At 36.1% G+C, this 15,910-nt stretch overlaps 1 protein-coding gene across 1 annotated transcript in view; it reads left to right on the forward strand.

The window, feature by feature from the left end:
* Nucleotides 1–1,570: 1,570 nt before the first annotated feature.
* Nucleotides 1,571–15,910, forward strand: part of LOC120890513 (uncharacterized) — a 49,993-nt gene continuing 35,653 nt past the window's right edge. The window contains exon 1 of the mRNA XM_078024930.1: nucleotides 1,571–1,683. Within this exon, the coding sequence (XP_077881056.1) occupies nucleotides 1,681–1,683 (3 nt within the window). The 5' untranslated portion in view covers nucleotides 1,571–1,680. The remainder of the gene's footprint in view (nucleotides 1,684–15,910) is intronic.

Here is a 15,910-nt window from a genome sequence, read left to right on the forward strand (position 1 = left end):
AATTGTGATATTTATTTTTATAAAAATATATACATATATATTCACAAATTAATTTGACCTTATATACAGTGATAAATTTAAATGAACTTCTATCTGGGCTGGGTCTATGTATTGGGAGAAAACACTGCCATAAAATTATTCCATCCTGAGACACTTAATGCAATTCACAGCAAATTTAAAAAAAAAAAAAATCAGGGCTGGATAGCATTATTGTAATATCAGTTACAATAATCTCAGGAGATTTAAAGACCCTGGCCCAGGAATCTATCTATCTATCTATGTTTCTATTCATCCATCAATCCATCCATCAACTCTGGGGTCATGGGGCTCTCTAATGAGTACCTGTGGATCTGATCCCCAAGTGGGTTTTTGTTGTTGTTGTTGTTGTTTATTTGTTTGTTTTTTGCTACTGGGGATTTAACTCAGTGTCATATGAGCACTGAGTCACATCAGCAGCTGAAAAGCCAGCCTCTCAGAGCAAAACCTGTCCAAGGAAGGGACATGGCCTTTGTCCTTGGAAAGACCCACAGAGCACTCCTAAGCACATTCCCACCCTGCTGAGTTGTTTATCTACAAATAACAGAGATCTGCTGTGCACCAGGTGTCCCTGACTCAGTCAGGCTACATGGGGATCCATAGCAGTCCCCTAGCAGCCACCAATCAGCATGAGACAGGGAAATACCTGGGATGCCAGATGACACTCCCAGTAGTTTATGGTAGTTGATAACATGTTGGGAAACCTGTAGTTCAGCACGTACACCCCTCTTGGCTTAAACCAATCAGTTCAAATGAATCCCCCTCTTGTAGTAACCAATCCCCCCTACCCAACTTGTTTCCACCAGTGAATGTGCTAATCATGTTTTAGAGTTGTTATTTGATTTTCCTGCGGTGTGTGATGATTTGCTAAAACAGGCTATGATGTATGTGAAGTCCCTGCCCTCTCCAAAAAATGTATAAAACTGCTGCAAACCCTGGGCTCAGGGCCTCTCAGCATCACCAGTTGCTGTGTGTGCCTGCAGAGGACCGAGCTAGCTCGCAATAAACACCTTTTTGCTGCTTACACCGATCTTGGGTCTCTGGTGGTCTTTGGGGGTCCCGAATTCGAACATAACACAGCCATATTTGTATTTTATTTAGAGAGAGAGTGTCTTGTTATGCTTTAACTCGGGACCGCCAAAAGACCTGAGGTACAGGCTGGTTTTTCAGTCTCACTGAATTTCTTAGTTCCTAACCATTGCTAAAGCTGGCTTTGAACTCACAATCCTCTTCATCAGCCTCTCCAGTTGCTGGGAGAGGCATGCACCACTGCACATGGTTGATCCCTAGTCTTTTATCCACAAAAAAAGAGCAGCCAAAGATCTGTCTTTCTGACATTATTTGATTCTGGGTTGGATCCAATTTAGTGTCACTCAAAGAGTTGGCCTACTAGGCTCTGTTTGGAAGAAGTGCCTGAAGCCCTTTTTAATCTGTCTGTTAGGTGAGAAGTGTCCAATCCTCATGCAGCCAGTGATGAGGGGGCGGACTTCCACAATCTTCTGTTCCTTTTGTTTCTGCAGTCTGTCATTCTTTGAATCCATTTCTGTGCTTCCAATCCTAGATCAGGAGTCCCAGGTTTCTGCACTACACAGGAGCTGAAAGAAACTATCAGGGAGAAGAAGAAAGCATACTGAAAGCCAGGAAATGGTAAGTGTGTGTTCATATTTTGAGACTAGGTAGCAAGGCTATTTGAAGCCAGTGGGACTGGCAATGTTGGGAACCAGAATTGGTGGTCAGGGACTCCTCAGAGGTTTCTCTAGTGTCTGGTGGCCAGAAGGTCTCTCTGTGGCAACTCAGTCTTCAGTTTGCTCTGACTAGTCTAGTGGAGCTTAGATCAGCATTTGAGAGCCCTGGCATTCTTTGTCATCACTGTATGGTATTTTCAGGGCCTTCCTGAATCCCTATGTGGAAATCTGTATGCCACTAGCTGTGTGCCACTAGCCAAGCATGACCCCAGATTGCGTGGTGAAGACTGAGATAATCCTCAGGAGAGGAGACCAACTACATTGGCTGTGTTCCTGCATGAGAGAAGCTGTGTTTTTAAAGAAGCCGTGTTTTTGCTCCTCCTGAGTTTTGTTGTTGTGTGTTTGTTTTGATTTTTTTTTAATATATGTTTGTTTGTTTGTGACCAGGAATTAATTCCAGAAATGTTTATTTACTGATTCACAACCCCAGCCTTTTTTTTAATATTTTTATTTAGAGACAAGGTCACACTGGGTTGCTTAGGGCCCCAGTAAGTTGTAAGGCTGACTTTGAACTCCCCATTCTCATGCCTCCTGAGCTCTCTAAGTCTAGGATAAGCAATATTTCAAATCCAGAACAGCCATCTTATATCCAGAACTCCAGTTTAGCTATCCATAGGTCTGAGAATAAATCTCTAAATTTTTAGCTCTCACTTCACATTCACAAAGCCTGGGTTCCCTACTCACCTTGATTGAGGATAAATTGAATAGATAGTAAAATGACCAGGCAGCTGTATAATGGAGAGCTTTCTACCACACCTGGCGCTAATGGATAGATATGTTAATGAGCGTCTTTAAGGCCTATTTCATATGTAAAAAACCTTGAGGCTCACTTGAGTGAATACCTTCAAGTAAATTATTTGTCCCAGGGATGAATCCAGGTAGAAGTTACAGGAAGAAGGATGGGATACAGAAAGGATAGATGTAAACCCAGGTGGTAGCCAGGATGCTTTTTTCAATATCTACTTTAAGTAGATTTTGCCTCTTACTCTTCTCAAAGCCATACATAAACTCCAATGCTGGCACACCAAAATGGGTTTTTATGCTACTATGCCCTCTCCCACAACATGAAGTTCTATTTTCTCTTACTTAAATAAATCTTATTCTTTTTACTCTTACTTTCACTGAGTGTTCATAGATTTTATTTTTCAAACTTTGTGAGACAGAATCTCAGAAAAAAAATATGGTTAAATGGAAAAATTTAGTTTCATCTCAAAACTCCAGTTTTAACATGATCAATTATTTTTTCCCATGTTTCATATTGAAGAGATGCCGTATTTGTAATTTTTTTTCTCTAAGAACTGGAGAGCAGTTTTAAAAGATTTTTCTTTATCTTTGTGAGTCTTTCACATAAGAAGAAAGGGAAAAATTAGAAAATAAGGTGACATTAAAAATAATGACTCTTCTAAATAAAATAGTATAGTTAATGCGTCCCAATTAAAAGATTTTTTTTCCTTATATGTGAGACTGTTATGCTCGAATTCAGGACCCCCAAAGACCACCAGAGACCCAAAATTGATGTAAGCAGCAAAGAGGTGTTTATTGCAAGCTAGCTCGGTCCTCCCAGCGCACACACAGCAACTGGTGATGCTGAGAGGCCCTGAGCCCAGGGTTTGCAGCATTTTTATACATTTTTTTGGAGAGGGCAGGGACTTCACATACATCATAGCAAATCATCACACACAGCGGGAAAATCAAATAACAACTCTAAAACATGATTAGCACATTCACTGGGGGGAACAAGTTGGGCAGGGGTGATTGGTCAGAACAAAAGGGGTATTCATTTGAACTGATTGGTTTGAGCCAAGAGGGGTGTACGTGCTGAACTACAAGGTTTCCCAATATGTTATCAACCACCATAAACTACTGGGAGGGTCATCTGGCATCCCAGGTATTTCCCTGTCTCATGCTGATTGGTGGCTGCTAGGGGGTTGCAATGGATTTCCACCTAGCCTGACTGAGTCAGGGACACCTGGGGCTGCAGATCTCTCCTGTTATTTGTAGATAAACAACTTAGCAGGGTGGGAACATGCCTAGGAGTGCTCTGTGGGTTTTTCCAAGGACAAAGTTAATGTCCCTTTCTTGGACAGGCTGTGCTCTGAGATAGAGGCTGGTTTTTCAAGACCACTATATTAAAATAACCTGTAAAACCATTTCAGCAAATATCTTTGTGGTGGTGTGGAGGAAAATAATAATGGGACTAGACTTGTTGTAGACTACAGGAAAGTTTAATCTCAAGGACTGGAGTGCACATGAATTTGAAAGTCAAAAGCCATGTAAATAACCTGGTTCATTTTTAATAACCTGTCATTACCACTGTGTACCAGTGATGAGTCCTTGCTTCCCTGAATGCTGACATATAACACTGCAGAAGCACATCTAGGCAAGTATAGAGTAGAAGGTAGAAGACTTTATTAAAGGATAGAAGAAAAGACTTCCTCCAAGAGGAAGAGGGGACCTGGAATCCCTGGAAGGAGGAGGTCTTTCCTTTTTTATAGCTAAGGTATTCTTTTAGTCCTTCCACATTCCTGTCCTTTGTTTCCCTCTATCCTGCAGTGATAGAATACTGGTGGGAAGGCCTAAAGGTGGGAGATAGGTGGCCTGGAGGAGTAATCTGGGCAGGAAGGGCCTGGGGTGGTTTGATTAGCACCTCCCTGTTTGCTAGTCCTACTTCATGAACAATTCTTTAGGTTGGGTTCCAGACCTTGGGGACATTAACATTTCAATATCCCCAGTTGTTCTGGTTTCCTGGACTCCCTTCTCAATAATGATCTCCATTTTCTTTATTTTACTCAATGTTAGACCCAATGTACCTAACAACACTAACTACCTATCTTTAAATCTGGCCACTCTGTTTTATATTAATATTAACCAGTAGCTTTAATACTTTTTCAATATCTGTTTGGATTGAATCAATAACCCAGGAATCAGTGAAGCAGAGAATCTAGTTTTATCTCTAAGTGTGGTTTCAGTTATCACAGTGTCTGAGTTAAGATTCCCCATTGAAGGATTTACTGTGTATTGTGTTCTCATTACAACCTCCCATATTTGTTCAGTCCTTAGTTTTAGAACAATCTGATATAAGGTGCCCACAGATACAAAAGTCTCTTGGCCTATTTAGTAAATATCAGTTTCTGAATCTTGCCTTCTAGAGATAACTTTGAACTGTAAGTGTGTAGCCTCTAAGGGGAGCAGTTGGATGCTGTGAAGCTGAAATGAATCTTCTGATGTTCCTTTCATCTAAAAGGAAGTTCATTTTGGGGGGACCATACCCAATCAATTCAGAGGCATTCAACCACTTAGCCCCATCAACAACCTTATTCTACATTTCATTTAGAAACAGTTTGCTAGTGCCTCACAATTGCTGAGGCTGCTTTGAACTCTCCATCCTCCTGCCTCAAACTCCCAAGCCCCTGGGATTATAAGATTCCCACCATGCCTGACTGAAAGTTTATTTATTTTTTCTTTTATTAAATACTGTGTATAAAGCTACAATGAAAATGGAACTGCAGTATTTCTTTGAGAAAAGTTTCCAAATTTATTTAGATATATACCCAGAAATATTATTACTGGATTGTATAACAATTTTGTAACCCAGATTTATTATTATATTAATTTATTTAGGTACACGAGATTAACCCATGGGCACTTTGTCACAGTGGTATAGCCCAACCTGTTCCCCTTGTTTTGAGACAGTGTCTCATTCATTTGTTTAGGACCTTACCAAATTGCTGAGACTGGTCTTGAACTTAAGATCATCTTTTGATATCCTCCTGAGCCACTGAGAGCACAAGTATGTGCAGCCTTTCTTTGCTAGCCAAAATTATCATTAGTGGAGTATATGTCATTTTTATGTTAAGATTTTGAAGAACCTTAACACTTTTTTTCAAAGCATATTAATTTTATATTTCACCAATATTTTTACATGTATATGTACTCTGGCATCCCTGTAATCTTTCAGATATTTGTTTGCTTTTGTTTGGTTTGGTACTGGGAACAGAGCAACATCCCCAGTTCTTTTTTACTAAGTTGCTTAGAGGCTTGCTAAGATGCACAGACTGGCTTTCAAATCGCAGTTCTAAACCTCTGGGTTTACAGGCCTCTGCCAGTATACCAGTCTCTAAGATTTTTCCTAAAGCCATTCTAAGAGCCCTGAAGAGAGTGCAGGTAATCAATCTATTGGACTCATGTATTAAATCCCCCAGGCAAGTTTATGTGAAGTAGCCAGAGTAGGAGTGTTCTGCAAAGATTTGTTTGAATAAACAGGGATTTCTTGTTTCGAACCCCTTTTCTGAACCACTATTGGATATCATAGTCCATAAAAGTGCTAGAAAAACAATGTACACTCATTGGTTTTCAATATATAGATTTGCATAAGCTCAGTCACTTTTGCTTCCAGAGCTTGGAACTTCAGGACATAGTAACTTAAACAAAATATATTCAAGTTGAGAAACTCAGTGTACAAGCAAATTCCTTTTAGGAGCAATTGATAGTCCTGGCTTGATTATTGGGGTGAGCAGGTTTGGTGTAAGGGTCCGGCGGAGCGTCGAAGAAAGAGACCACAAGAGACCAGCCTCATGCAATAAGCAGGGGGAAGTTTTATTGAACCAGCATGCTGGGGCTAAAGGCTCACTCAGGAAGGGAGAGCAGCCCAGAGCCCAGAGCAGAGGTCAAGAAGAGCTTAAGTACACTTTTTGGAGAGGGTGGGGGGCTTTGCATACATCAGAACAAATCATACATGATTCTGGGCAGGGGTGATTGGTCACTCCTGAGTGGGGTACACATTTAAACTGATTGGTTTTGTGGACTGGATGCTTACATACTGAGCTATTTGGAGCCCTTAGCTAATAAACAACCAGGGAATCAATGAAAATATTTACTGGGCAGTTCAGGTATTGTCCTAACAGCTACAGAGATTACAGGTTCATGGGGTAGCAGAGGAATTTAACAATACCTGGTCTATTATTATTATTATTATTATTATTATTATTATTATTATTATTACTATTTTTAGCCCAAGCCTTTCTTAGAAACTTTACAATGCCCAGTCTTTTACACTTTAACTCAGACTCTTGCAGCTTAAAATCAGCTTAGAAATTTTACCTTTACATTGGGACTGATCTCATGAAGTGCTAAAATCTCACTCAGGGTACCAGTTGTTTATTGTATTCCCCCCTGTTACATCCACAATACAAACTAGAGAGAATCTTTTCTGACAGCAACAGCCATTGGGAAAATATGTTGGCAAATGTCTTCTTGAGATAAACTAACTGCTTTGATATTTGGCTATTTATCCTGCCTAGAACCCAGCTGATAAAACACTTGTAGAGGCTTTCATAGCTCCAAGAAATCACCATATTTTCTGTTGCTTGTATATCACTTGTATATCACTTGTATATCACTTCTCCTACATTTCTGTTTACTGTGGGTGATGCTGGCCAATGGGGATTTGGTCCCAAATGCAGTGCTTTTCTCAAGACAAGACTAATATTCAGTGTACCCTAGCTTTTCATTCTGATTGACAATAGTTATTTTCTAAATTGTCAAATGTATTTAAGTCTTTCTACTCATTTATGACTTTGTCAATGAGACACTCAGAACATGAGTAGCTTTTTATTAACTGTATTTATAGATGGAGGGAGAATGCAGAATTTTAATATTCTGATTTATTTTCAACAAGATCCCCCCCCCTTAACATCTTCCTTTTATTGTGTTTCTAAGTTTGGAACTGAGTACCTTGCACAATGCACACACACTCTAATAGTGAGCTGTGCTACTAATACCAAATTCCAACTTCAGGTTGGATAATTTCGATGTTCATGTCTAATATTATTTTTAATATGGATGGTTTTATTTAGGCCTTTCTATTGCTCTTAACAATGCCAAAAAATGACATGTGTATGGATTCATATTTTGTTAATTTATGATTCATTGTTCCTATTATTGCATATAGTTTCATAATACACATTAGTGTCACATAACAATAGCAAGTGTATTTGGTCTTCAAAATTAGAAATTTTGGGCTACTTTACATACTTTTTTCCTAGATAAATTTTAGAAAAACATTTTAAATATACTAAAATTTTAATGGGGGATATTATACATTAAACTGAGATAAATAGTTTTTTTGTAATTATGAGTTTTATTTACACACATGGTGTGTATAATGGAGCATTTTATGTCCGCTTTAAATTATTGTTTTGTGATAAGTTGCATATATTGTATTTGAAAGCTTCTATATATGTGATGTGTTACACAGATATCACTTGTATGTAATATTTTGTTCTGTCAATTTTACTGAATATAATGATATTGTAGAAAGAGATGAGGCAAGGCACTGAAGATAGCAGAAAACAGTTTTATTTGGCTGCATCCAGACTCAGAGGGCACAGTTTTGCTGTAATCAATCAATCCCCTGAACCCTGAATTCAGGTATTTTTAGAGTTTTATAGCCAGCATGTAAGGGGAGGGGCTTAGAAGTTCACAGACTGCAGAAGTCATATAAAAGCATTTTTTTTTTGTTTCACATTTCTAGACAAGTTAACCCTTCAAAGACAGTACCTGAGAAGAAGAGAGCTTCTTCTCCCCTTTCCTTCCTCCTTTTCTAGCTATTACCATGGAGCCCAATTGGTAACTTCTCTTTTCTTAGAAATGTAGACATCTTTGTGAAGCCCCAGCTCAAGGCCAGAGGCCTTGCTTACACATTTTTACAAACTACTCTACTGGATACATGTTCGTGAGAAACTAGTAAGGGGGTGTCCATCACCTGGAGTGCTGATATTTTTCCTGACCAGTGGCCAAGTGAAACCGGGAAACATGACAATTAGTTTATCTACATTGCACTCTTTTGTAGAAACTGTTTTGCTGACAGTCCTAAAATCAGCCAACGTGAAGATTTCTGGAGAAGCCCAGTTCAGACTTTCCTGTGGAGAAAGGGGATGCAACTTTAATAAAACTAAAAACGTGTCTCATTCCAAAAAAGCAATTTTTTTCAAACTTATATAGTATTTATTTATTTTGAATGTACCTCCTCTTTGCACCTATTTCTCTGGATTCAACTGCTTGGGCTAGCATAGGCGTAACCTTATGCTATCATGTAACTATATATTATCAGGGTTCAGAAGTACAGTAATTTCCACAGACTATGCTACTGGTTGACGAGTATCATATATATTAAATAAATACACAAAAAATATTAGCAATTTACATTTCTTCTCTAATTCAAGATAATTTGGTGTTTGTCCTGATCAATACTGTATAATTTTTTTGTATCTGATTTTAGTTTGTATTTTCTAATTTGTTAAGATGTTGAGAGTTTTTCATTTATGAACATTTTTCCTACCAAAAGTGTCATTTTCTTTTTTATTAAACATGCTTAATTTTATGTGAGGTTATTAGTTTTTCCACTTTGTCAATTCTCTTTATATGTTTTTTTTAAAATACTCTATTATATAGTTGTGGCTGGACACAATACTCTTATTTATTTATTGATATGGGGTATTGAGGATGGAACCAAGGATCTCCTATGTGCCAGGTGAGCAACCTACCACTGATCCACAACCCCAGTCCAACTTTGTACTGTTTAATGAACAAAATTTTTATTTTAATGTTGCTCCACTTATAAATTTTTAACAGGGGTTGGGGATGTGGCTCAAGTGGTAGCGTGCTCGCCTGGCATGCGTGCGGCCCGGGTTCGATCCTCAGCACCACATACCAACAAAGATGTTGTGTCCGCCGAGAACTAAAAAATAAATATTAAAAATTCTCTCTCTCTCTCTCCTCTCTCACTCTCTCTTTAAAAAAAAATAAAATAAAAAAATAAATTTTTAACATATTTGTGTAACTTTTTGAAAATAAATAACTGCTCTGTTTTGTGGTTCTTAAGATTTAAACCAAGTTGCCATTACACTCATTAACATCTCCAGCCATTTTTTTAAACTTATATAGAGACAGGTTGATTTAGTGACAGGGTCTCACTGGGGTTTTTAGTGACTCATTTTGGTGAGGTGGCATTGAACTCACAATCCTCTTGCCTGAGTCTTCAGAGTTTTGTGATTTCAGGCTTGTGCCACTCGATCTAGAAAAAATCCTTTGTTATAGTTTTGACAGATATATATTAGGTATTAAAACTAGGGGTGGTATAGCCTTAAGCCACAGCCATATACCCAGGCCATTTATTATTTTATTTTGGGACAGGAACTTTCTGATGGTGGTCATGGCCTTGCTAAATTGTTGATGCTTTCTTTGAATTTTTGGTTCTTCAGCTTCTGCCTCCCAAGTCATTGAGATTGTAAGTGTAATGTCATTCACAGCTATATTTTATTTCTATATTGAAGTATATATTACTTCTGAAAATGATGTGATTTTTTTTCTGGTATTAAGAAAACATAACATGTTTAATGAACTGACTTTTCTCTATCTTTACAAACAATATTTGGAAGAGCCAGTCTATTAGGAGGTCTTCCATATCATATAATATGGTTCTCAGACCCTGTGAGGTTCGAGGGTATTTCTCTGCTGTATTACTACCATCTTCCCTGTGAGAGGGCTTACCTGTTTTCTGTGTTTTGAGTGTTTGATAAATTCAGAAGAAAAGCATTTGTGGTCACAAGCTAAGGAATACTAGAAGCCATGAGATTTGAGAAAATGAAAAGGAATAATTTTCTCTTAGAGCTTTCATAGGTAGTATGGCTATTTCATCATTTTGAAATACTTTGAAATTTGTACATTCACAGTCACTCACACTGTGAACATCTTGTATTTAAATAATCCAAAATTGTAAAAAATAATTTCTGATTATTTCATTCCAGTAAGTGTCTAATTCTCTTTTTTTTCACTATATTAAAATCAGAAATTACTGTAAATTAAATCTATGTATTTAAATTTCCATCATGATAATGTGATCAGCATTAAGTAGTAATTAAGAGTCCATTGAACAAAGTTGCTATAAAACATGATTGAAACTTCCCTTCCTTTTCTGAGAGTCAGAAACAGGTTGATCAGGCAGGTTTAAATTTAAGAATAGTATGTAAGTTTATTTGTGATTCATTTCTCAGTACCAGTTTCTTCAGCGGGGGGATATAGCTCAGTTGGTAGAATGCTTGCCTTGTATGCACAAGACCCTGTTTAATCCCCAGCACCAAAAACAAAACAAAACAAAAAACACTAAAAGCAAAACAAAACAAAAATAACAGTTTTTTTGTGATGTAACCTATTGGTGTTCTTTGGTACACTATTCTCTTTATGCTAGACACTCACATGTTCTCTTTGCTTTTAGTTACTTTTGGTTACTTCTTCCTTAAGTATTATTTCCTTATGATCCTAATAGGGATACATTTTATTATTTGGAACTAAAAAAATAACAAAACTGATTTTCAAAGAAGGAGGTTTTACACTGTTATACATATCTTGATCACTTTTGTTTTATATTTTGGAGATTGGCTGATACATTTTTAGCTTTTTAACCTACTCAATTTAAACTTGGTCAATTTGTTGGCTAGTTTTCTATCATTTGTTTCATTGAGTGAATGTTGTTTGATCAATTTTAGGGTCCCATTCTTTACTTTTTCTACCTCATTGTTATTGGTTTCTTCAAAGTTTCCCATCAAAGTCTCTGATTGGTGGTGGGTATAACTAGCAATTAAATTCAGGGCTACTGGACTACTGAGCCTCATACCTAGCCCTATTTTGTATTTGTTTCAGAGACAAGGTCTCACAGATTTGCTTAGTGCCTTGTTGTTGCTGAGGTTAGCTTTGAACTTGAAATCATTCATCCTCAGTCTCCAGAGCTAGTGGGATTACAGGTGTGTGCCACCTTGCCCAGCTACCTCTTGCATCTTTTAATTTGATGTTATTTTAAACTTGCAAATACAACTGTATTGCACTAACAGAAATATATTTCCATTCAGTATATAACTATTATTGTGGTAGCAAATATGGGGGGGGTAATGTTTCTCTATGATTTTTATATATTACATATTAAATTAAATATTTGATATATCATTATGTTAGTGTCATTTCCTTGACAGTGTTTTACAACATGTAATATTTTTGTAGCTATGCTGTAACTAAAAATAAATAACCTCATATTTCTTCAATCTTATTTGACCCCCAAACACTTTTTGGTGTTTGTAATCAAATTTGTCATTTTATGATGAGTAGGCCAAAGACAAAATTTTGATTCATCCAAAAAAGAAACATTTAATTTTATTTATTCCAGTCATCATCACATCTGATAAGCCTATAAAGAACATAGTAATGTGACTACTTCATATGTGATTGTGAATTATTTTATTTTAATTCTGCTTAGTAATTAATGTGTTGCTACAATGTGTCCATTAGAAACATAGCCATAATTTATTTATTATACATTCATTAAAATATGATCTTTTGAGAGAATTTTAGCATGACAGCATGAAGATATTCATAAAAGTTTAGCCCAACAGAACTAATGAACAGAAAAAAAAAAAGCCGAAAAACAAAAACAACAACAACAACAACAAAAAACAGTTCCAACTATTTATAAATGCTGGTCTAGAAATGTAGATCAAGAAAATAGACAAGTAAAGGTACAAACAAAAGTATAAAAGGCAATAGAAATACACATTTTTCTACTTCTTAATGAATATTGAAAGGAACATATAAAACTGTATATTTAGAATATATGTCCTTAGTACCAGAAAATTTAAAAAAAAAAAACAACAACAACAACAAAAAAAACACCTCACACCATGTGGGAAGCATTCTCAGTATTCTTCCGTATATTCTTTGACACATATTTTGGGATTTCTAAAGAAAAACATATAAAAAATGGGGTGTTTAACATTTTTGTCCATCTCCCTCACACACACATTTGGCTTGTTAAAAAATCCTGGTTTAATTTTACCAATTTACACTTTTTTTTTCAGGGTGCAATCAATAACTTCAACATGTACATCTTGCAGTCTACCATGTGCTTGGTGCCACATTAGTTATTCATCAAATCAATGGATAGTCCTCATATTGGCTGAGAAAGACTATCATTCAATTTCAGTTAATCCAGCTTTTCTCTTATTGAATGTGCAGGAGCAACTCTTGTAAATTCTGTAAGTCTACCAACTTAACTAAGGCACTGATTGCTTAATTAATTAAAAACCAAATTTACTTTGGGGCTGGGGCTATGGCTCAGAGGTAGAGCACTTGCCTAGCATATGTAAGGCCCTGGGTTTGATCCTCAGCACCACATTAAAATAGATAAATAAAATAAAGGTATTGTGTTCAATTACAACTAAATAATAAAATTTTTTAAAAATTACTGTGGATTTGACTTAAGTGAATGTGAGGCTCTTTATTTTATTCTTATTCTTGTTTTTCTTTGTACTGGGGTCAAATGTAGCAGTGTTCTATAATTAAACAATATTATCTCTGCATACATTGCCCAATTGGTTTTATACTTTTATAAGTATCAGGAAGTAAACCCACAGGAACTTAACCACTGAATCACATCAAAAACTTTTTTTTGTTTGTTTAGTTTTGTTCGTTTCTCTTTTTCTTTATTTTAATTCTTGGTACCATGCACTGAATCATGGGCACATATCAACTAAGCCACATTCCCAGGTTTTTTATGCTTAATTTTTAGGTAGTGTCTCACTAGGTTGTTTATAGCTCTTCTAAATTGCTGAGGCTGGATTTGAACATGCAATCTTCTTGGCTAAATCTTCTAAATCACTGAGAGTCTTGCACCACCATACACAGCTTTTTTTTTTTTTTTTTTTTTTTTGTGTGTGTGTGTGTGTGTGTGTGTGACAGGAAATTACTGATTTGCCTAAGGGCTTACTAAATTTCTGAGGTTGCCATTAAACTTGAGAATTTCCTGCTTTTGCCTTCTGAGCTGCTGGTATTACAGAAATTCACCATCATAACTAGGAGTCTTGTACTTATTTGGATGGCCTTACCATCCCAACTTACTAAATTATAGATGTACACCATCATGATTGGTGCTTGCTGAGCAATATGTATATATATCTGAGGCAAGATACATATTTTAAATTTGTCTTTAATTTTATTACTAAATTAATATTTGTTAATAACACTGGTTATTAAACCTATACTATTATAATTAGACCTCATAAAACTGAATAATGAACTAAAAGTAATGTATATATTCGGGTCTCAGGGGATTACAATTCTTCAGTTATTTACAATATATATCATGTACCTCAACTGTAAGTTATCTCCTTCAAGTAGAAATTAAAAGTGAGGCTAAACAATGTGTAGGCCAAATTTCTTCACATAAGTCCTAAGTATTGATTTTGTAATTTAAACACCTATTAGATAATTCATTAATTTATTTTTTATAAATTGTGAGTATTAGTTTTTTTAGAAGTTTTGTTGATTGACCCCATTGATACTTGACCAATGAATCACAGCCTGAGCATTTTCAATTTTAAGACAAGGTCTCTCTATGTTGCATAGGACCTCACTAAGTTGCTGAAATTGGACTTGTAATCCTCCTGCTCCAACCTTCAACCTTCTGTGATTACAATAGTGTGCCACTGTTCACCCTACAGTTATGAGATTTTAAGAGAGCACAATTGGAAATAGAATGACCTTGCTTAGTTGGCTTTGTATTTTTAATAACCTGGCTTCAGCCTCCAAAATTGCCAGTTTTACAGATGTATGATAAATTGTGTTATTTGCATCTATTTGAATTACTTATATAACTAAAGTGTAAATAACATGTCAGGGAACTTTATACTCAGGATCTTATTTCTCAGGTTTCAGTTTTTTTTTTTATTTAGTAAATGCCTTGTGACTCTTTATTCATAAATCTGACAGTTCCTATGCATAGTTTCTTCTGTCTGAAACATTGTCATGCGATAAAGATGATTTTTTTTAATTTCTTTGTTTTCACAGACCTGTGCCTTGCTATGTTAGAGTAAGACCCAGAACCTGTGTATTAGTAGAGATGAGAGAAATTGCCAACAGTGAACTAGAGCAAAAGCAGAAGGGAGGAGGCTGAGGCTCCCAGAGAACTGAGAAGTATGTGAGACCTAGCACACTAATCAGCAGAGAGATCAAATTTATACTCTATATAAAATAAATAGGCAAAACAAGAAAGCACATGTGTGAAGTAGTGAAAGATAGTGCTTAATCATGTGAAATTTTTATTCAGCCATAAAACAGCAACAACAATCAATAGAGTATTAGCAGAATGTTAATTAGAACATGATAAAAAAGTTCATTTTAGCAATCTGAAATATACACAGTACAAAGTTAAAATTGGCATTAGATATACTTTCAAAAAGAGATAAATAGACAGATATGGCAAGACATGTCTGTAATCCCAGGACTGAGGGCTGATGCAGAAAGATTATAAATTGGAGGCCAGCCTGATACACTTAGAAAAACCCTTTGTCAGTATAAAAGAAATCTAAAGGACTAGGGATGTAGTTCAGTGGTAAATGACCCCTGGGTGCCATCTGTGTACCAAAAATACAAAATAGAGAGAGTGAGAGAAATATAGGGAGTGAGAGGCAGAGAGAGAGACAGAGACAGAGAGTGAGAGAGAAAGGGAGAGAAAGAGAGAGAGAGAGAGAGAGAGAGAGAGAGAGAGAGAGAGAGAAAGAGAGAACCAAGTTTAAAAATGCACATTTGTACATGGGTTGTGGCAAAACAGTGAAACACCTGCCATGCTTGTGCAAGATCTTGGGTTTCATCTCAGTCAGTGCATGCACACACACACTCACAAAAAATGCATATTTATTTACATAAGTATATTAAAAACTTTACAACTTGAAAATTTTACAATAGTGGTTGATGTATAGATATAGGTTTCGTATATACTTAGCACAAATTATAAAGTACAAAGGAAAACCAAAAAAAGCCATATTATATTCACATAAATGCAAGTGGATCTCATAATAAAAACTCAGTGTTTCTTTGAACAGTTATCAGTTACAATTTTATTTCCCTATTTTCTGGCTGGTATTTTGGCTGCTTTATGCATTCCATAAATTATTTATCTATCCATTTCCTGCAAAGTCCACATGAACTTAAGGTTAACTTTATAAATATTTTCAGTTTGTAATTATTTATTATTTAGTATATTCACATGTATACCATCCCCAACATTTAGTTTCACAAACTATTTT

The sequence above is a fragment of the Ictidomys tridecemlineatus genome, chromosome 11 (assembly GCF_052094955.1).
Source record: "Ictidomys tridecemlineatus isolate mIctTri1 chromosome 11, mIctTri1.hap1, whole genome shotgun sequence".
NCBI lineage: Eukaryota > Metazoa > Chordata > Mammalia > Rodentia > Sciuridae > Ictidomys > Ictidomys tridecemlineatus.